At 55.9% G+C, this 22,125-nt stretch overlaps 2 protein-coding genes across 2 annotated transcripts in view; one reads left to right on the forward strand and one right to left on the reverse strand.

Moving 5' to 3' along the window:
* LOC137369715 (actin-2-like) overlaps nucleotides 1-13,828 on the reverse strand; it is a 26,911-nt gene extending 13,083 nt beyond the window's left edge. Inside the window, exon 1 of the mRNA XM_068031075.1 lies at nucleotides 12,565-13,828. The gene's annotated coding sequence lies outside the window, so the exon portion shown is untranslated. The remainder of the gene's footprint in view (nucleotides 1-12,564) is intronic.
* Nucleotides 13,670-22,125, forward strand: part of ttc19 (tetratricopeptide repeat domain 19) — a 19,406-nt gene continuing 10,950 nt past the window's right edge. Inside the window, 7 exon segments of the mRNA XM_068031076.1 lie at nucleotides 13,670-13,887; nucleotides 16,628-16,653; nucleotides 16,655-16,720; nucleotides 17,573-17,683; nucleotides 20,687-20,725; nucleotides 20,982-21,038; nucleotides 22,033-22,094. Coding sequence (XP_067887177.1) covers nucleotides 13,710-13,887; nucleotides 16,628-16,653; nucleotides 16,655-16,720; nucleotides 17,573-17,683; nucleotides 20,687-20,725; nucleotides 20,982-21,038; nucleotides 22,033-22,094 — 539 coding nt within the window. The 5' untranslated portion in view covers nucleotides 13,670-13,709.

The following is a 22,125-nucleotide window of genomic DNA, read 5'->3' on the forward strand; positions in this document are numbered from 1 at the left end:
GTTTCCCTGCTGTGTGTCCCGTGCAGCGGCAGGGCTGCTCACCACATTGCTAATTGCAGCAGGATGAGGACCCCAAATCCCACTACCCCCGCCACAAGCCCACCCAATTATATGCTCTCCCTCACCTCCAAACCCGCCACAAGGGAGACATAAAATTCCCCCCATAAAGTTATCCCAGTCATCCCAGTTCTAGTAGAGGCAGCTTAGGGGACATGACATTTGGGGTGTTAAGGTGGGTGCTGGTGGCAGGAAGAGCACAAGGGCATCCAGCATTCTGTTGAATGTACTTGAATCCAGTTTCCCACCAATTGCTCATAGAATGGCAAGATCCCAGTCTCAAGATTGTGAAGTAGGATGTGGATGTGTCCAATCTTGTTGACTCTATACAAGGTGGGTGACTAAGGTTACAATTGCACTCACCCTTCTCTCAACCCCATTTTGACTGCAATTTGATGGAGCAGAATTCAAATGCAAATCCCCCAATACCATTATGTACCATAACATTACTCCCATTGAGAACCCACCCAACACCATTACTCCCATTGAGAACCCACCCAACACCATTACACCCATTGAGAACCCACCCAACACCATTACTCCCATTGAGAACCCACCCAACACCATTACTCCCATTGAGAACCCACCCAACACCATTACTCCCATTGAGAACCCACCCAACACCATTACTCCCATTGAGAACCCACACAACACCAATACTCCCATTGAGAACCCACACAACACCATTACTCCCATTGAGAACCCACCCAACACCATTACTCCCATTGAGAACCCACACAACACCATTACTCCCATTGAGAACCCACACAACACCATTACTCCCATTGAGAACCCACCCAACACCATTACTCCCATTGAGAACCCACCCAACACCATTACTCCCATTGAGAACCCACCCAACACCATTACTCCCATTGAGAACCCACACAATACCATTAGAATTTTTAGAATTAGAACATTACAGCGCAGTACAGGCCCTTCGGCCCTCGATGTTGCGCCGACCATCTGACCTACACTATTCCATTTTCATCCATATGTCTATCCAATGACCACTTAAATGCCCTTAAAGTTGGCGAGTCTACTACTGTTGCAGGCAGGGCGTTCCACGCCCCTACTACTCTCTGCGTAAAGAAACTACCTCTGACATCTGTCCTATATCTTTCACCCCTCAACTTAAAGCTATGTCCCCTCGTGTTTGCCATCATCATCCGAGGAAAAAGACTCTCACTATCCACCCTATCTAACCCTCTGATTATCTTGTATGTCTCTATTAAGTCACCTCTCCTCCTCCTTCTCTCTAACGAAAACAACCCCAAGTCCCTCAGCCTTTCCTTGTAAGAGCTTCCCTCCATACCAGGCAACATCCTAGTAAATCTCCTCTGCACCCTTTCCAAAGCTTCCACATCCTTCCTATAATGCGGTGACCAGAACTGCACACAATACTCAAGGTGCGGCCTCACCAGAGTTTTGTACAGCTGCATCATGACCTCGTGGCTCCGAAACTCGATCCCCCTACTAATAAAAGCTAACACACCATATGCCTTCTTAACAGCCCTATTAACCTGGGTAGCAACTTTCAGGGATTTATGTACCTGGACACCAAGATCTCTCTGCTCATCTACACTACCAAGAATCTTCCCATTAGCCCAGTACTCTGCATTGCTGTTACTCCTTCCAAAGTGACTATCGCAAATGAACTTATTCTTTTCAAGATGATTATAAATCCTGTCTCTTATAACCTTTTCCAACATTTTACCCACAACCGAAGTAAGGCTCACAGGTCTATAATTACCAGGGCTGTCTCTACTCCCCTTCTTGAACAAGGGGACAACATTTGCTATCCTCCAGTCCTCCGGCACTACTCCTGTCGACAATGACGACTTAAAGATCAACAACAACGGCTCTGCAATCTCCTCCCTGGCTTCCCAGAGAATCCTAGGATAAATCCCATCTGGCCCAGGGGACTTATCTATTTTCACTCTTTCCAAAATTGCTAACACCTCCTCCTTGTGAATCTCAATCCCATCTAGCCTAGCAGGCTGTATCTCAGTAATCCCCTCGGCAACATTTTCTTTTTCTACTGTAAATACTGACGAAAAATATTCATTTAACGCTTCCCCTATCTCCTCTGATTCCGCGCACAACTTCCCACTACTATCCTTGATTGGCCCTGTTCTAACTCTTATCATTCTTTTATTCCTGATATACCTATAGAAAGCCTTAGGGTTTTCTTTGATCCTATCCGCCAATGACTTCTCGTGTCCTCTCCTTGCTCTTCTTAGCCCTCCCTTTAGATCCTTCCTGGCTAGCTTGTAACTCTCAAGCGCCCTAACTGAGCCTTCACGTCTCATCCTAACATAAGCCGCCCTCTTCCTCTTGACAAGCGCTTCAACTTCTTGAGTAAACCACGGCTCCCTCGCTCGACAACTTCCTCCCTGCCTCACAGGTACATACTTATCAAGGACACGCATTAGCTGCTCCTTGAATAAGCTCCACATTTCGTTTGTGCCCATCCCCTGCAGTTTCCTTCCCCATTGAGAACCCACCCAACACCATTACTCCCATTGAGAACCCACCCAACACCATTACTCCCATTGAGAACCCACCCAACACCATTACTCCCATTGAGAACCCACACAACACCATTACTCCCATTGAGAACCCACCCAACACCATTACTCCCATTGAGAACCCACCCAACACCATTACTCCCATTGAGAACCCACACAACACCATTACTCCCATTGAGAACCCACCCAACACCATTACTCCCATTGAGAACCCACCCAACACCATTACTCCCATTGAGAACCCACACAACACCATTACTCCCATTGAGAACCCACCCAACACCATTACTCCCATTGAGAACCCACCCAACACCATTACTCCCATTGAGAACCCACCCAACACCATTACTCCCATTGAGAACCCACACAACACCATTACTCCCATTGAGAACCCACCCAACACCATTACTCCCATTGAGAACCCACACAACACCATTACTCCCATTAGGAACTTCCCAAAACCATTGCTTCTGATGGGATGATTGTGGAGAACTGAGGAGACTATTGTGCATGTACCAGCTTTTTGAAAGAGCAATCCCTGCTCTTTCCCAGTAACCCTGTTTTTTTTTACTTTTCAATTATTTATCAGTTTCCTATTGAAAGTTACTGTTGAATCTGCTTCCACCGCCCTTTCTGGCAGCGTATTCCAGATCACAACTCGCTGCGTAAAACAAAGTTCTCCTAATCTCCCCTCTGGCTATTTTGTCAATTGTTGTCTGTGTTCTCTGGTTACCGACCCACCCATAAGTAGAACGAGTTTTTCCTCATTTAGAGTCATAGAGCCATAGAGTTATACAGCACAGAAACAGGCCCTTCGGCCCATTGTGTCTGTGCCAGCCATCAAGTACCTAACTATTCTAATCCAATTTCCCTGCACTTGGCCTGTAGCCTTGTATGCTATGCGTTTCAAGTGCTCATCTAAATACTTCTTAAATGTTGTGAGGGTTCCTGCCTCTACCACCCCTTCAGATAGTGTGTTCCAGATTCCAACCACCCTCTGGGTGAAAACATTTTTCTACAAATCCCCTCTAAACCTGCTGCACCTTACCTTAAATCTATGCCCCCTGGTTATTGACCCCTCCGCTAAGGGAAAAAGTTTCTTCCCGGCTAATCTATCAATGCTCCTCATAATTTGGTATTCCTCAATCATGTCCCCCTTCAGCCTTCTGAGATCTTTCTGTAGATAAAGAGTGAAAGATTATTTCAACTGGTGGATGAGTGAGGAACAAGGAGATGGAGACTGAGATTCCCAGTGGAAGAACCAAGAGGAATGGAGAAGGAAGGATCTTGGACTGAAAATTCGAGCATGTACTATTCAGCACAACAACAGAATGCATTTATATAGTGCCTTTAAGATAGTAAAATGTCCCTGGCACTTTGCAGGAGAGTTTTTTGAACAGAATTTGACACCAAGCCACATAAGATGATATGAGTTTAAGAGATCAAAAACTTGTTCAAACAGATAGGTTTTAAGGAGTGTTTTAGTGGACGGAGAGGTAGAGAGGTTGAAGCAGGGAATGCCAGAGCTACAGCAGTTGGCAGCTGAAGGCATGGCCGCCAATGGTGGAGCAATTAAAATTAGGAATGCTCAAGAGGCCAGATCTGGAGATGTGCAGAGATCTCAGAGGGGTGTAGGGGCTGGAGGAGGTTACAGAGATAGGGAGGGTTGTAGGGGCTAGAGGAGGTTACAGAGATAGGGAAGGTTGTAGGGGCTAGAGGAGGTGACAGAGATAGGGAGGGTTGTAGGGGCTGGAGGAGGTTACAGAGATAGGGAGGGCATGAGGAGATTACAGAGATAGGGAGGGTTGTAGGGGCTGGAGGAGGTTACAGATAGGGAGGGTTGTAGGGGCCGGAGGACGTTACAGAGATAAGGAGGGCCTGAGGCGGTTACAGAGATAGGGAGGGTTGTAGGGGCTGGAGGAGGTTACAGAGATAGGGAGGGCCTGAGGAGGTTACAGAGATGGGGGGGGGGGGGGGGGGGGGTTGTAGGGGCTAGAGGAGGTTACAGAGATAGGGAGGGTTGTAGGGGCTGGAGGAGGTTACAGAGATAGGGAGGGTTGTAGGGGCTAGAAAAGGTTACAGAGATAGGGAGGGTTATAGGGGCTGGAGGAGGTTACAGAGATAGGGAGGGATGTAGGGGCTAGAGGAGGTTACAGAGATAGGAAGGATTTTAGGGGCTAGAGGAGGTTACAGAGATAGGGAGGGGTGTAGGGGCTGGAGGAGGTTACAGAGATAGGGAGGGTTGTAGGGGCTGGAGGAGGGTACAGAGATAGGGAGGGATGTAGGGGCTAGAGGAGGTTACAGAGATAGGAAGGATTTTAGGGGCTAGAGGAGGTTACAGAGATAGGGAGGGGTGTAGGGGCTGGAGGAGGTTACAGAGATAGGGAGGGTTGTAGGGGCTGGAGGAGGTTACAGAGATAGGGAGGGTTGTAGGGGCTGGAGGAGGTTACAGAGATAGGGAGGATTGTCGGGGCTAGAGGAGGTTACAGAGATAGGGAGGGTTGTAGGGGCTGGAGGAGGTTACAGAGATAGGGAGGGTTGTAGGGGCTGGAGGAGGTTACAGAGATAGGGAGGGCATGAGGAGATTACAGAGATAGGGAGGGTTGTAGGGGCTGGAGGAGGTTACAGAGATAGGAAGGGTTATAGGGGCTGGAGGAGGTTACAGAGATAGGGAGGGGTGTAGGGGCTGGAGGAGGTTACAGAGATAGGGAGGGCATGAGGAGATTACAGAGATAGGTAGGGTTGTAGGGGCTGGAGGAGGTTACAGAGATAGGGAGGGGTGTAGGGGCTAGAGGAGGTTACAGAGATAGGGAGGGTTGTAGGGGCTAGAGGAGGTTACAGAGATAGGGAGGGTTGTAGGGGCTGGAGGAGGTTACAGAGATAGGGAGGGTTGTAGGGGCTAGAGGAGGTTACAGAGATAGGGAGGATTGTCGGGGCTAGAGGAGGTTACAGAGATAGGGAGGGTTGTAGGGGCTGGAGGAGGTTACAGAGATAGGGAGGGCATGAGAAGGTTACAGAGATAGGGAGGGTTGTAGGGGCTGGAGGAGGTTACAGAGATAGGGAGGGTTGTAGGGGCTAGAGGAGGTTACAGAGATAGGAAGGGTTATAGGGGCTGGAGGAGGTTACAGAGATAGGGAGGGGTGTAGGGGCTAGAGGAGGTTACAGAGATAGGGAGGGTTGTAGGGGCTAGAGGAGGTTACAGAGATAGGGAGGGTTGTAGGGGCTGGAGGAGGTTACAGAGATAGGGAGGGTTGTAGGGGCTAGAGGAGCTTACAGAGATAGGGAGGGTTGTAGGGGCTGGAGGAGGTTACAGAGATAGGGAAGGTTGTAGGGGCTGGAGGAGGTTACAGAGATAGGGAGGGTTGTCGGGGCTGTAGGAGGTTACAGAGATAGGGAGGGTTGTGGGGGTTGGAGGAGGTTACAGAGATAGGGAGGGTTGTAGGGGCTGGAGGAGGTTACAGAGATAGGGAGGGTTGTCGGGGCTGGAGGAGGTTACAGAGATAGGGAGGGTTGTCGGGGCTGGAGGAGGGTACAGAGATAGGGAGGGTTGTAGGGGCTGGAGGAGGTTAGAGATCGGGAGGGTTGTAGGGGCTGGAGGAGATTACAGAGATAGGAAGGGTTGTAGGGACTGGAGGAGGTTACAGAGATAGGAAGGGTTGTAGGGGCTGGAGGAGGTTACAGAGATAGGGAGGGTTGTCGGGGCTAGAGGAGGTTACAGAGATAGGGAGGGTTGTAGGGGCTGGAGGAGGTTACAGAGATAGGGAGGGTTGTAGGGGCTAGAGGAGGTTACAGAGATAGGGAGGGTTGTAGGGGCTGGAGGAGGTTACAGAGATAGGGAGGGTTGTCGGGGCTGGAGGAGGTTACAGAGATAGGGAGGGTTGTAGGGGCTGGAGGAGGTTACAGAGATAGGGAGGGCATGAGGAGATTACAGAGATAGGGAGGGTTGTAGGGGCTGGAGGAGGTTACAGAGATAGGGAGGGTTGTAGGGGCCGGAGGACGTTACAGAGATAAGGAGGGCCTGAGGCGGTTACAGAGATAGGGAGGGTTGTAGGGGCTGGAGGAGGTTACAGAGATAGGGAGGGCCTGAGGAGGTTACAGAGATGGGGGGGGGGGGGTTGTAGGGGCTAGAGGAGGTTACAGAGATAGGGAGGGTTGTAGGGGCTGGAGGAGGTTACAGAGATAGGGAGGGTTGTAGGGGCTAGAAAAGGTTACAGAGATAGGGAGGGTTATAGGGGCTGGAGGAGGTTACAGAGATAGGGAGGGATGTAGGGGCTAGAGGAGGTTACAGAGATAGGAAGGATTTTAGGGGCTAGAGGAGGTTACAGAGATAGGGAGGGGTGTAGGGGCTGGAGGAGGTTACAGAGATAGGGAGGGTTGTAGGGGCTGGAGGAGGGTACAGAGATAGGGAGGGATGTAGGGGCTAGAGGAGGTTACAGAGATAGGAAGGATTTTAGGGGCTAGAGGAGGTTACAGAGATAGGGAGGGGTGTAGGGGCTGGAGGAGGTTACAGAGATAGGGAGGGTTGTAGGGGCTGGAGGAGGTTACAGAGATAGGGAGGGTTGTAGGGGCTGGAGGAGGTTACAGAGATAGGGAGGATTGTCGGGGCTAGAGGAGGTTACTGAGATAGGGAGGGTTGTAGGGGCTGGAGGAGGTTACAGAGATAGGGAGGGTTGTAGGGGCTGGAGGAGGTTACAGAGATAGGGAGGGCATGAGGAGATTACAGAGATAGGGAGGGTTGTAGGGGCTGGAGGAGGTTACAGAGATAGGAAGGGTTATAGGGGCTGGAGGAGGTTACAGAGATAGGGAGGGGTGTAGGGGCTAGAGGAGGTTACAGAGATAGGGAGGGTTGTAGGGGCTGGAGGAGGTTACAGAGATAGGGAGGGCATGAGGAGATTACAGAGATAGGGAGGGTTGTAGGGGCTGGAGGAGGTTACAGAGATAGGGAGGGGTGTAGGGGCTAGAGGAGGTTACAGAGATAGGGAGGGTTGTAGGGGCTAGAGGAGGTTACAGAGATAGGGAGGGTTGTAGGGGCTGGAGGAGGTTACAGAGATAGGGAGGGCTGTAGGGGCTAGAGGAGGTTACAGAGATAGGGAGGATTGTCGGGGCTAGAGGAGGTTACAGAGATAGGGAGGGTTGTAGGGGCTGGAGGAGGTTACAGAGATAGGGAGGGCATGAGGAGGTTACAGAGATAGGGAGGGTTGTAGGGGCTGGAGGAGGTTACAGAGATAGGGAGGGTTGTAGGGGCTAGAGGAGGTTACAGAGATAGGAAGGGTTATAGGGGCTGGAGGAGGTTACAGAGATAGGGAGGGGTGTAGGGGCTAGAGGAGGTTACAGAGATAGGGAGGGTTGTAGGGGCTAGAGGAGGTTACAGAGATAGGGAGGGTTGTAGGGGCTGGAGGAGGTTACAGAGATAGGGAGGGTTGTAGGGGCTAGAGGAGCTTACAGAGATAGGGAGGGTTGTAGGGGCTGGAGGAGGTTACAGAGATAGGGTGGGTTGTAGGGGCTGGAGGAGGTTACAGAGATAGGGAGGGTTGTCGGGGCTGGAGGAGGTTACAGAGATAGGGAGGGTTGTGGGGGCTGGAGGAGGTTACAGAGATAGGGAGGGTTGTAGGGGCTGGAGGAGGTTACAGAGATAGGGAGGGTTGTCGGGGCTGGAGGAGGTTACAGAGATAGGGAGGGTTGTCGGGGCTGGAGGAGGGTACAGAGATAGGGAGGGTTGTAGGGGCTGGAGGAGGTTAGAGATCGGGAGGGTTGTAGGGGCTGGAGGAGATTACAGAGATAGGAAGGGTTGTAGGGACTGGAGGAGGTTACAGAGATAGGAAGGGTTGTAGGGGCTGGAGGAGGTTACAGAGATAGGGAGGGTTGTCGGGGCTAGAGGAGGTTACAGAGATAGGGAGGGTTGTAGGGGCTGGAGGAGGTTACAGAGATAGGGAGGGTTGTAGGGGCTAGAGGAGGTTACAGAGATAGGGAGGGTTGTAGGGGCTGGAGGAGGTTACAGAGATAGGGAGGGTTGTCGGGGCTGGAGGAGGTTACAGAGATAGGGAGGGTTGTAGGGGCTGGAGGAGGTTACAGAGATAGGGAGGGTTGTCGGGGCTGGAGGAGGTTACAGAGATAGGGAGGGTTGTCGGGGCTGGAGGAGGTTACAGAGATAGGGAGGGTTGTAGGGGCTGGAGGAGGTTACAGAGATAGGGAGGGTTGTAGGGGCTAGAGGAGGTTACAGAGATAGGGAGGGTTGTAGGGGCTGGAGGAGATTACAGAGATAGGGAGGGTTGTAGGGGCTGGAGGAGATTACAGAGATCGGGAGGGTTGTAGGAGCTGGAGGAGGTTACAGAGATAGGGAGGGTTGTAGGGGCTGGAGGAGGTTACAGAGATAGGGAGGGTTGTAGGGGCTAGAGGAGGTTACAGAGATAGGGAGGGTTGTAGGGGCTGGAGGAGATTACAGAGATAGGGAGGGTTGTAGGGGCTGGAGGAGATTACAGAGATCGGGAGGGTTGTAGGAGCTGGAGGAGGTTACAGAGATCGGGAGGGTTGTAGGGGCTGGAGGAGATTACAGAGATAGGAAGGGTTGTAGGGACTGGAGGAGGTTACAGAGATAGGAAGGGTTGTAGGGGCTGGAGGAGGTTACAGAGATAGGGAGGGTTGTAGGGGCTGGAGGAGGTTACAGAGATAGGGAGGGTTGTCGGGGCTAGAGGAGGTTACAGAGATAGGGAGGGTTGTAGGGGCTGGAGGAGATTACAGAGATAGGGAGGGTTGTAGGGGCTGGAGGAGATTACAGAGATCGGGAGGGTTGTAGGAGCTGGAGGAGGTTACAGAGATAGGGAGGGTTGTAGGGGCTGGAGGAGGTTACAGAGATAGGGAGGGTTGTAGGAGCTGGAGGAGGTTACAGAGATAGGGAGGGTTGTAGGGGCTGGAGGAGATTACAGAGATGGGAAGGGTTGTAGGGGCTGGAGGAGATTACAGAGATCGGGAGGGTTGTAGGGGCTAGAGGAGGTTACAGAGATAAGGGAGGGTTGTAGGGGCTGGAGGAGATTACAGAGATAGGGATGGTTGTAGGGGCTGGAGGAGATTACAGAGATAGGGAGGGTTGTAGGGGCTGGAGGAGATTACAGAGATGGGAAGGGTTGTAGGGGCTGGAGGAGATTTCAGAGATAGGGAGGGTTGTAGGGACTGGAGGAGATTTCAGAGATAGGGAGGGTTGTAGGGGCTGGAGGAGATTACAGAGATCGGGAGGGTTGAGGCAATGGAGAGATTTGATAACAAGGTTAAAAATGTTAATGCTGGACCAGGAATGTAGGTCAGAGAGTTCAAGTGGCTATCGAGGTCGTGACTAGAATATCATTTAAAAAGGAAATGGTGTAAATATTTTGAAAAGGAGGAATGTAAAAGGATGAGCGAGGAATGGGAGGATAGGCAGCAATGACACAGGAACTGAAAGACAATCTGAGAGTTGACAATCTGAATTTGATCGGATGACTCCTTCCTTAAGGAAAGCAGAGACAAGAGATGCGATGACACTGCTATAGCAAGTCTATAACTAATGCTGGCTGTGTCTTTGGGAATGTCTCACTTGCAGGGCATTCTCTCAGTTATACAGCATGGGAAAAGACACACGGGGAATGGAGAGATCACTAATTACAGGGGAAAGCTGGGCACATGAAGCGTCTTCTTACTGCCGCAGCAAGACCTAGCAGGGGTTTAACACTGACCCCATTGTCCATCATCAGGGCTGCAATATTTGCCATGATTGATAGCCTGCGGGAAGTGACTGAGAAGGTGGATCCCCATTAATAGAGACTCAACAACACAGACCCAAATCCGTCAACATCCTTTTAACCAACACAACATTCCATGAAATCTCCCCTCACCTCTTCTTAAAGTGAGCTCTATTCCCACTCCGCCTGTAAGACAAGCTCTAGTTCAATCAGCCCATCGCGTTCGCCCCCCCCATCATTTGAGGCAGCCAGCCAATAAGGTTTAGGAGGTGGAGTCAAAAACATCCAATGAGGTTTAGTGGGAGGGTCAAACACAGCCATTAGAGTCAGGGGGTGCAACCAATGAAATGTTGAGACATTGCACTGTCTTTCAATCTTGTCCTTTGGATCTGAGGCAGGGGTTGGACTCTTAATCTTGTGTTTTTAATTCATTCAGGCAAGATCAGCATTTATTGCCAATCTCTAATTGCCCTTGAGAAGGTGGTGGTGAGCTGCCTTCTTGAACCGCTGCAGTCCATCTGGTCCCGATACACCCACAGTGCTGTTAGGGAGGGAGTTCCAGGATTTTGACCCAGCGACAGTGAAGGAACAGCGATCTAGTTCCAAAACAGGATGGTGTGTGACTTGGAGGGGAACTTGCAGGTGGTGGTGTTCCCATGCATTTGCTGCCCTTGTCCTTCTAGGTGGTAGAGGTCGTGGGTTTGGAAGGTGTTGTTGAAGGCGCCTTGGTGAGTTGCTGCAGTGCATCTTATAGATGGTACACACTGCTGCCACTGTGCGTCGGTGGTGGAGGGAGTGAATGTTGAAGGTGGTGGGTGGGCTGTTGATCAAGCTTTGTCCTGGATGGTGTCAAGCTTCTTGAGTGTTGTTGGAGCTGCACCCATCCAGGCAAGTGGAGAGTATTCCATCACACTTCTGACTTGTACCTTGTAGATGGTGGACAGGCTTTGGGGAGGCAGGAGTAAAGGCCTGCTCAGGTCAGGAAAAAAAACCCGACATGTACCCGACCAATCCACAGCGGACCCGACCCGACCCGACCCGAGCCCCTCCAATTTTGCCCCGAGCCCGACTCCACCCGACGATCCCTTTATTTACCTTCCTGACACCGAACCTGCAGGAGGCTGCAGTGCATGCGTGATGGTGTCATTGTGACATCACTTGCACACTGCACAGACTCAGTTTCATCCCGGACTATCAGCTCAGGTAATACTTACTGGTAGAGCATTACCGTGTGTGTCCGGCCCGACCCAGACCCGGCCCGACCGCTGGACTCAGAAGAGCGACCCAACCTGACACATGTCGTCGGGTCCCATCTGGTTCGGGTCGGGTAACCTCTAGTCAGGAGGTGAGTTACTCGCTGCAGAATTCCCAGCCTTTGACCTGCTGTTTGGGCCACAGTATTTATATGTGGATCTGCTAGGTTGTTGGTTAGTGGTGACTCCAGGATGGTGAGGAATTTGAAGATGGTGATGCCAAATGGAATTTGAACCCACCAGCTCTGGGTGGCTCATCCTGCACCATAACCGCTAGGCTACTATGCCAATCTCTGGAAGGGACCTTGCATCCCAGAACTAAACCTCTCGCCTTGAATGTTCCCATCTACCTTTTATTAATAGCCCAATCAGCTGTTTCTGTAAACAGCACTCTCCTGCGCTGGAAAATTCTTCCATATAAGGTATGGTATGCTGAGAGTAGCTGTTGTTTACACGGGGCAGGCTCCAGCCCTCAAGGCACTCTCAGCAATGCCGCCCTGTCTCGCTGGCCCATGTTCCGGCCTGTTTTCGAATCTCTAACTTTTCAGCACGGAGGTCTGACTGTCTTGACAAGTTTTGTGAGTTGGTTAGTTTGCCGGGAGGGGCGGAAGGATTACGGAGAGGGGTGAAGAAGGATGGGGGTTGGGGGTGGCTGAGGAAGAATTTAGGGTGATGAGATATGGGGAGGGGTTTGAGGAAGGATTGGGAGGAAGGAGGTGTGGGAGAGCTGTTCCAACTGAGTTGGAGGAATGACAGAGATAAGAGACAGAGATTGAGTGGGTGACTAGACTTTCTAAACTCAATCCTGTTCACTCACTCCTTGATGATAGACCTGATGGTCACCATTGCCCGTAATCCTTTCTCACCACGCGTACCTTGCTGCCAGCGTGGCCCAATTGTCTGCGGAGCAAAGCACTGGATACCGGGCACTGAGGAGCACAGCACCCTCCCTTCCTTCCCAGAGAGGCACCAAACTGTTTCGCTCAAGCCCTGCTGACTCCTGTCTCTTACCTCACCTGCTTCTTGAAGGACTTCTTTCCAAATCCAGCATGTGACTGGCTGTGAAAGTGAAGAAACATCAGTGTCGCTTTCCCATTTACCATAACATGTGCATGGTCAAGAATACAGTGGCTGAAAGAAGGTGGAAAGTAAACTCAGGTGAAGAGCTGGATTTTAGCAGCGGTGATGGTGGTTGAGGATAAATTGCAGTTTGAATGGTGAAAGCTGGCAGGATGTACAGACAGTAGAGTGCATTGTTCATCATGTTTGGTGGAACCACAGAAATCTTCTCGAGAATCTCCACTCAGACCCCTGTTCTACGTAATATTCCAACACAAACAATTAAAAGCTAGATATTCAGGGACGGGTTTCTGAAACTGGGATCTCTTCCAAAGACATTATTTGTTGGGGTGAGGGGGGTGGTGCGGGTGCACAGGACCTCATCCAGCGACTGTCCTTGCAACACTGTCAATAGAACATTAAGAAAAGGAAAGAGAGAAGGGCAGAGAAAGAGATGGGAACTGGGACTGGAACCACTTAAGACCCTGGTGTACCTGCCCCTTTAAGACCCCGGTGTGCCTGCCTCTTTAAGACCCCGGTGTACCTGCCCTTTTAAGAGCCTGGGATGCCTACCTCTTTAAGAACCCAGTGTACCTCCCACTTTAGGAACAGAGTGCCTGTCCCTTTAAGATCCCGGGTGCCTGTCCCTTTAAGATCCTGAGGTGTGTCCCTTGAAGATCCCGGGGGTGCCTGACCCTTTAAGATCCCGGAGTGACTGTCCCTTTATGATCCCGGGGTGCCTGCACCTTTAAGATCCGGGGGTGCCTGTCCCTTTAAGATCCCGGGGTGCTTGTCCCTTTATGATCCCGGGGTGCCTGTCCCTTTAAGATCCGGGGGTGCCTGTCCCTTTAAGATCCGGGGGTGCTTGTCCCTTTATGATCCCGGGGTGCTTGTCCCTTTATGATCCCGGGGTGCTTGTCCCTTTAAGATCCCGGGGTGCCTGTCCCTTGAAGATCCCGCGGTGCCTGTCCCTTTAAGATCCCGGGGTGCCTGTCCCTTTAAGTTTCGCATGCTCCTGATCACGTGCTGCAGAATGTTGTCTCGCGGTTCACTTCCTGTTCCGCTGGGTGTTGCGCTTCCGGCCGGTTGCCCTGACGATGCTGCGACCCCGGGACCTGAGCTCCGGGCGGAGAGTCTGGGCCCGCGGCTGGAGGACGGAGCCGGCCCTGGACCCCCGGCCCCGCATCCAACCCGGGCCCCACTCAGTGCCGGCGCGGCCGGGAGCCCGTTCCAGGACTGGCCCCGCCCCCGGAGCCCTCAGCGCGGCCGGATTGGGTAAGAAGGCGGAAGGGGAGGAGCAATGTATTAGCCCCGCCTCCGGGCATTGGCGCCTCTTCCCCCCCCCCCACCCCAACCTCACCTTCCCCCCAATCCCCACCTCACTGACCCCCCCCCCCAATCCCCACCTCACTGACCCCCCCCCCCCAATCCCCACCTCACTGACCCCCCCCCCTCAACCCCCACCTCACCGACCCCCCCCCCCAATCCCCACCTCACCGACCCCCCCCCAATCCCCACCTCACCGACCCCCCCCCCAATCCCCACCTCACCGACCCCCCCCCCAATCCCCCACCTCACCGACCCCCCCCAATCCTCACCTCACCGACCCCCCCCCCAATCCCCTCACCTCACCGACACCCCCCCCAATCCCCACCTCACCGACCCCCCCCCCCAATCCCCACCTCACCGACCCCCCCCCCAATCCCCACCTCACCGACCCCCCCCCCAATCCCCACCTCACCGACCCCCCCCCCCAATCCCCACCTCACCGACCCCCCCCCCCAATCCCCACCTCACCGACCCCCCCCCCAATCCCCACCTCACCGACCCCCCCCCCCAATCCCCACCTCACCGACCCCCCCCCCAATCCCCACCTCACCGACCCCCCCCCCAATCCCCACCTCACCGACCCCCCCCCCAATCCCCACCTCACCGACCCCCCCCCCAATCCCCACCTCACCGACCCCCCCCCAATCCTCACCTCACCGATCCCCCCCCCCCAATCCCCACCTCACCGACCCCCCCCCAATCCCCACCTCACCGACCCCCCCCCAATCCCCACCTCACCGACCCCCCCCCAATCCCACCTCACCGACCCCCCCCCAATCCCCACCTCACCGACCCCCCCCCCAATCCCCACCTCACCGACCCCCCCCCCAATCCCCACCTCACCGACCCCCCCCCCAATCCCCACCTCACCGACCCCCCCCCCAATCCCCACCTCACCGACCCCCCCCAATCCCCACCTCACCGACCCCCCCCCAATCCCCACCTCACCGACCCCCCCCCCAATCCCCCACCTCACCGACCCCCCCCCAATCCCCACCTCACCGACCCCCCCCCAATCCCCACCTCACCGACCCCCCCCCAATCCCCACCTCACCGACCCCCCCCCAATCCCCACCTCACGACCCCCCCCCAATCCCCACCTCACCGGACCCCCCCCCCAATCCCCCACCTCACCGACCCCCCCCCAATCCCCACCTCACCGACCCCCCCCCAATCCCCACCTCACCGACCCCCCCCCAATCCCCACCTCACCGACCCCCCCCCAATCCCCACCTCACCGACCCCCCCCCCAATCCCCACCTCACCGACCCCCCCAATCCCCCCCCCCCCAATCCCCACCTCACCGACCCCCCCCCAATCCCCACCTCACCGACCCCCCCCCAATCCCCACCTCACCGACCCCCCCCCAATCCCCACCTCACCGACCCCCCCCCAATCCCCACCTCACCGACCCCCCCCCAATCCCCACCTCACCGACCCCCCCCCAATCCCCACCTCACCGACCCCCCCCAATCCCCACCTCACCGACCCCCCCCCCAATCCCCACCTCACCGACCCACCCCCCCAATCCCCACCTCACCGACCCCCCCCCAATCCCCACCTCACCGACCCCCCCCCAATCCCCACCTCACCGACCCCCCCCCAATCCCCACCTCACCGACCCCCCCCCAATCCCCACCTCACCGACCACCCCCCAATCCCCACCTCACCGACCCCCCCCCAATCCCCACCTCACCGACCCCCCCCCAATCCCCACCTCACCGACCCCCCCCCCAATCCCCACCTCACCGACCCCCCCCCCCCCCCAATCCCCCCAATCCTCACCGACCCCCCCCCCAATCCCCACCTCACCGACCCCCCCCCCAATCCCCACCTCACCGACCCCCCCCCCCAATCCCCACCTCACCGACCCCCCCCAATCCCCACCTCACCGACCCCCCCCCAATCCCCACCTCACCGACCCCCCCCCCAATCCCCACCTCACCGACCCCCCCCCAATCCCCACCTCACCGACCCCCCCCCCAATCCCCACCTCACCGACCCCCCCCCAATCCCCACCTCACCGATCCCCCCCCCAATCCCCACCTCACCGATCCCCCCCCAATCCCCACCTCACCGATCCCCCCCCAATCCCCACCTCACCGATCCCCCCCCAATCCCCACCTCACCGACCCCCCCAATCCCCACCTCACCGACCCCCCCCCAATCCCCACCTCACCGACCCCCCCCCAATCCCCACCTCACCGACCCCCCCCCAATCCCCACCTCACCCGACCCCCCCCCAATCCCCACCTCACCGACCCCCCCCCCAATCCCCACCTCACCGACCCCCCCCCAATCCCCACCTCACCGACCCCCCCCCCAATCCCCACCTCACCGACCCCCCCCAATCCCCACCTCACCGACCCCCCCCCAATCCCCACCTCACCGACCCCCCCCAATCCCCACCTCACCGACCCCCCCCCAATCCCCACCTCACCGACCCCCCCCCAATCCCCACCTCACCGACCCCCCCCCAATCCCCACCTCACCGACCCTCCCCCCAATCCCCACCTCACCGACCCTCCCCCCAATCCCCACCTCACCGACCCTCCCCCCAATCCCCACCTCACCGACCCTCCCCCCAATCCCCACCTCACCGACCCCCCCCCCCCAAATCCCCAACTCACCGCCCCCCGCTCTCTGTCCTGTTTTCGAAGCTAACTGTTGTGATTATTCTCTCCAGCGTTTCTTGCTGCCACCCGACTGTTCACCCCGCGATGAGAAGGAACATCAAAACATGGAGGATGAGATTATCCTGCTGATCAAAAAGGCAAAGGTTTGGTACTTTGACTCCACCCATCGGCTGCGCGAGTTCCAAACAATTACCTCTGGGGAGTGGGGAGGGGATACAAGCTCCCCCAGGCCAGTTCAGATCCAAGCCTGCATCACGGGGACCCCAGTTATCTCAGGCTATACAGGGTGGTGTGTCCACTGCATCTGGAACCCTCTCCTCCCCCCAAGAGGGTCAGATTGGTGGATATTTGTTAGATATTAGCATCGAGGGGTTTGGAGCACGGAGGTGAGGTACACAAGACAGCCATGGCTCAGCAGGCAGCACTCTCACCTCTCGTACTCCTGCCTAAGAACATTGTGGATTCAACCTCCACTCCAGAGGCTTCAACACAGAATCTAGGCTGCCACTCCGAGTACCGAGGGAGTGCTGCGCTGTCGGAGGTGCTATTCTTCGAAGCCGAGGCCCTGTCCTGCTCTCTCAGGTGGACGTAGAAGATCCCATGGCTACTGTTTTGAAGAGGGGCAGGGGAGTTCTGTCTGGTGTCCTGCCGTTATATGTCCTTAGTCAACATCAGTAAAACAGATGTGGTTATTAACACGTTGAAGTTGTGGAATCTTGCTGTGCACTATTTGGCTGCTGTGTTTCCTATGTTACTACAGTGACAAACGGCAGAAGTGCTTCATTGGCTGTAAAGCCATTTGAGACGTCCTGCGGATGCGAAAGGCACTATAGAAATGCAAGTCTTATTGTTTGTGATGTGATTGAATGGTGGAGCAGGCTGTGTTGCTGTTCTACACGATGATTGTGTTGCCTCTGTTCAGACGTTATTTGGATGTAAATGAGGAGGGAGGGAGGTCGATTGAAAACCTGTTAACAGCCTCTGACTCCCCGCAGCTGAGTGCCATGACGGGGAATCTGGAGGATGCTGACCATTTCTTGCACCAGGCTCTAAATCTTGCCCAGCAGTCACACAACAACCAGGCCATCAGCTACACCTACATTCAGGTAGGAGGCAAGGTCCCAGAGTGTCCAAGAAGCTCTGGGAGGGGGACAGGGAGAGGTTCTGTGGGCGAGGGTGTGGTCCCACAATAGCCGAGGGGCTATGGGCTGTCTGTCGGGAGTAGGATGGTGGGGGGTGCTGCTCTGCCACTGTTTATCAGCTGGATTTCAGTCTCTCCTGTTCCTTCGCCACACGGGATTGATTCCTCTTGCGCCTGCTAATGGTACACCTGAGCTGAATATTGAAGCTCCCTCATGTTAGGAAGCAGAACCTTTGTGTTTCACGCACATGTCTGAGGGCGGGGTGGGCTGTGTCGTGTCTGCGAGTGCGGGGTGAGCTGTGTCGTGTCTGCGAGTGCGGGGTGAGCTGTGTCGTGTCTGCGAGTGCGGGGTGAGCTGTGTCGTGTCTGCGAGTGCGGGGTGGGCTGTGTCGTGTCTGCGAGTGCGGGGTGAGCTGTGTCGTGTCTGCGAGTGCGGGGTGAGCTGTGTCGTGTCTGCGAGTGCGGGGTGGGCTGTCGCCTGTCTGCGAGTGCGGGGTGGGCTGTCGCCTGTCTGCGAGTGCGGGGTGGGCTGTGTCGTGTCTGAGAGTGCGGGGTGGGCTGTGTCGTGTCTGAGAGTGCGGGGTGAGCTGTGTCGTGTCTGCGAGTGCGGGGTGAGCTGTGTCGTGTCTGCGAGTGCGGGGTGAGCTGTGTCGTGTCTGCGAGTGCGGGGTGAGCTGTGTCGTGTCTGCGAGTGCGGGGTGAGCTGTGTCGTGTCTGCGAGTGCGGGGTGAGCTGTGTCGTGTCTGCGAGTGCGGGGTGAGCTGTGTCGTGTCTGCGAGTGCGGGGTGAGCTGTGTCGTGTCTGCGAGTGCGGGGTGGGCTGTGTCGTGTCTGCGAGTGCGGGGTGGGCTGTGTCGTGTCTGCGAGTGCGGGGTGGGCTGTGTCGTGTCTGCGAGTGCGGGGTGGGCTGTGTCGTGTCTGCGAGTGCGGGGTGGGCTGCGGCCTGTCTGCGAGTGCGGGGTGGGCTGCGGCCTGTCTGCGAGTGCGGGGTGGGCTGCGGCCTGTCTGCGAGTGCGGGGTGGGCTGCGGCCTGTCTGCGAGTGCGGGGTGGGCTGCGGCCTGTCTGCGAGTGCGGGGTGGGCTGCGGCCTGTCTGCGAGTGCGGGGTGGGCTGCGGCCTGTCTGCGAGTGCGGGGTGGGCTGCGGGCCTGTCTGCGAGTGCGGGGTGGGCTGCGGCCTGTCTGCGAGTGCGGGGTGGGCTGCCGCCTGTCTGCGAGTGCGGGGTGGGCTGCCGCCTGTCTGCGAGTGCGGGGTGGGCTGCCGCCTGTCTGCGAGTGCGGGGTGGGCTGCCGCCTGTCTGCGAGTGCGGGGTGGGCTGCCGCCTGTCTGCGAGTGCGGGGTGGGCTGCCGCCTGTCTGCGAGTGCGGGGTGGGCTGCGGCCTGTCTGCGAGTGCGGGGTGGGCTGCGGCCTGTCTGCGAGTGCGGGGTGGGCTGCGGCCTGTCTGCGAGTGCGGGGTGGGCTGCCGCCTGTCTGCGAGTGCGGGGTGGGCTGTCACGTGTCAAGGCTTTGTTTGCTTCAGTTTCCTCCAACATAAACAAAACCTGCAGAACCCAGCATGTATCGGACACCCGGTACAAAGCAATCTTTCTCCAGTTTTATATACAGACACAAGAGTGCCAGACTGACCCCGCATCACTTTCAGTCTGGGTTCGACACCCACACTAGAGACTTGAGTTCACATTCTACACTGACACTCTCAGTGCAGTACTGAGGGAGCGCTGCACTGTCGGAGGGTCAGTACTGAGGGAGTGCCGCACTGTCGGAGGGTCAGTACTGAGGGAGTGCTGCACTGTCGGAGGGTCAGTACTGAGGGAGCGCCGCACTGTCGGAGGGTCAGTACTGAGGGAGCGCCGCACTGTCGGAGGGTCAGTACTGAGGGAGCGCCGCACTGTCGGAGGGTCAGTACTGAGGGAGCGCCGCACTGTCGGAGGGTCAGTACTGAGGGAGCGCCGCACTGTCGGAGGGTCAGTACTGAGGGAGCGCCGCACTGTCGGAGGGACAGTACTGAGGGAGCGCCGCACTGTCGGAGGGACAGTACTGAGGGAGCGCCGCACTGTCGGAGGGACAGTACTGAGGGAGCGCCGCACTGTCGGAGGGACAGTACTGAGGGAGCGCCGCACTGTCGGAGGGACAGTACTGAGGGAGCGCCGCACTGTCGGAGGGACAGTACTGAGGGAGCACCGCACTGTCGGAGGGTCAGTGCTGAGGGAGCGCCGCACTGTCGGAGGGTCAGTGCTGAGGGAGCGCCGCACTGTCGGAGGGTCAGTGCTGAGGGAGCGCCACACTGTCGGAGGGTCAATACTGAGGGAGCGCCGCACTGTCGGAGGGTCAGTGATGAGGGAGCGCCACACTGTCGGAGGGTCAGTACTGAGGGAGGGCCTCACTGTCGGAGGGTCAGTACTGAGGGAGGGCCTCACTGTCGGAGGGTCAGTACTGAGGGAGGGCCTCACTGTCGGAGGGTCAGTACTGAGGGAGGGCCTCACTGTCGGAGGGTCAGTACTGAGGGAGGGCCTCACTGTCGGACGGTCAGTACTGAGGGAGGGCCTCACTGTCGGAGGGTCAGTACTGAGGGAGCGCCGCACTGTCGCAGTACAGTACTGAGGGAGCGCCGCACTGTCGGAGGGTCAGTACTGAGGGAGGGCCTCACTGTCGGAGGGTCAGTACTGAGGGAGGGCCTCACTGTCGGAGGGTCAGTACTGAGGGAGCGCCGCACTGTCGGAGTACAGTACTGAGGGAGCGCCGCACTGTCGGAGGGTCAGTGCTGAGGGAGGGCCTCGCTGTCGGAGGGGCAGCCAGGGCTCCAACATCATCTTTTCCTCTGTGATACCACTGAGGGTGTTTTAGTATGTTAGACTCTCTGGCTGTCTCGTCAGTGCTGTGATGTGCTCGCTGTAGATGTTGTCTTTGTTTTGTGTATTCATTGTTTCTCTGATGCTGGTGTCTCTCTCTCTCTCCGGTGTTCTCTGCAGATGGCCAACCTGGCGTTTCTCCGAGGAGATCTGCTCAATGTGAGTGAGCAAAATGACCAGCCCAGCTCAACCTAAAACCATCCCCAATCGCCCGTCCTGCCAACACCTTCCTCTTCCACCACCCCCCCCCACCTCCCACCCCCACTCGTCCTTTCAACAACCTCCTGTTCCTAACCTCCGCTGGTTCCCACCCCCCCCCCCCCACCACCCCAAACCCACCCATGCTTGTATCCGTCTTGCATATTTAAACAATAGCTTCTCAACTTCTCCATCTCTCTCTCTTCCTCTCGCTCAGGCCGAGAAGCTCTTTAAAGCAGCTATGGGCTTCCTGCTGGGATCTGGGACACAGCAGGTAAGTGTATTATCATCTGAGTATGCCATTTTAATAAAATATTCATCTTGGAATTTGGGTGTCGCTGGCTAGGCCAGCATTTATTGCCCATCCCTAATTGCCCTTGAGAAGGTGGTGGTGAGCTGCCTTCTTGAACTGCTGCAGTCTATGTGGGGTAGATACACCCACAGGGAGGGAGTTCCAGGATTTTGACCCAGCGACTGTGAAGGAACGGCGATATAGTTCCAAGTCAGGATGGTGTGTGACTTGGAGGGGAAGTTGCAGGTGGTGGTTTTTTTTTTTAAGAGATCTAGCACTGAAACAGGCCCTTCGGCCCACCGAGTCTGTGCCGACCATTAACCACCCATTTATACTAATCCTACACTAATCCCATATTCCTACCACATCCTAACCTGTCCCTATATTTCCCTACCACCTACCTATACTAGTGGCAATTTATAATGGCCAATTTACCTATCAACCTGCAAGTCTTTGGCATGTGGGAGGAAACCGGAGCACCCGGCGGGAACCCACGCAGACACAGGGAGAACTTGCAAACTCCACATAGGCAGTACCCAGAATTGAACCCGGGTCGCTGGAGCTGTGAGGCTGCGGTGCTAACCACTGCGTCACTGTGCCGCATGGTGTTCTCATACATCTGCTGCCTTGTCCTTCTAGTTGGTAGAGGTCGCGGGTTTGGAAGGTGCTGTCAAAGGAGGCTTGGTGAGTTGCTGCAGTGCATCTTGTAGATGGTACACACTGCTGCCACCGCGCGACAGTGGTGGAGGGAGTGAATGTTTAAGGTGGTGGATGGGGTGCCAATCAAGTGGGCAGCTGTGTCCTGGATGGGCTCGAGCTTCTTGAGTGTTTTAAACATTACCTGAAATGATAAAATGCCTGTGCCTGCTTTCTGTGTTGGTGCGGATCACTGACCCTTTTGCCAAGGCACCGTGATGGGTAGAGATCGTGTGCGTGTAATGTAATGTCTAACTTGTTTCTCTCTTCCCTCCTGCAGGATGATAATGCAGTGATTGAGATGTCCCTCAAGTTGTGCAGCATCTACGCAAGCACAGAGCAGTGAGTACATTTGGAGCAGCAAACCCGCCTC

Source organism: Heterodontus francisci, chromosome 5 (genome assembly GCF_036365525.1).
Source record: "Heterodontus francisci isolate sHetFra1 chromosome 5, sHetFra1.hap1, whole genome shotgun sequence".
Lineage (NCBI taxonomy): Eukaryota > Metazoa > Chordata > Chondrichthyes > Heterodontiformes > Heterodontidae > Heterodontus > Heterodontus francisci.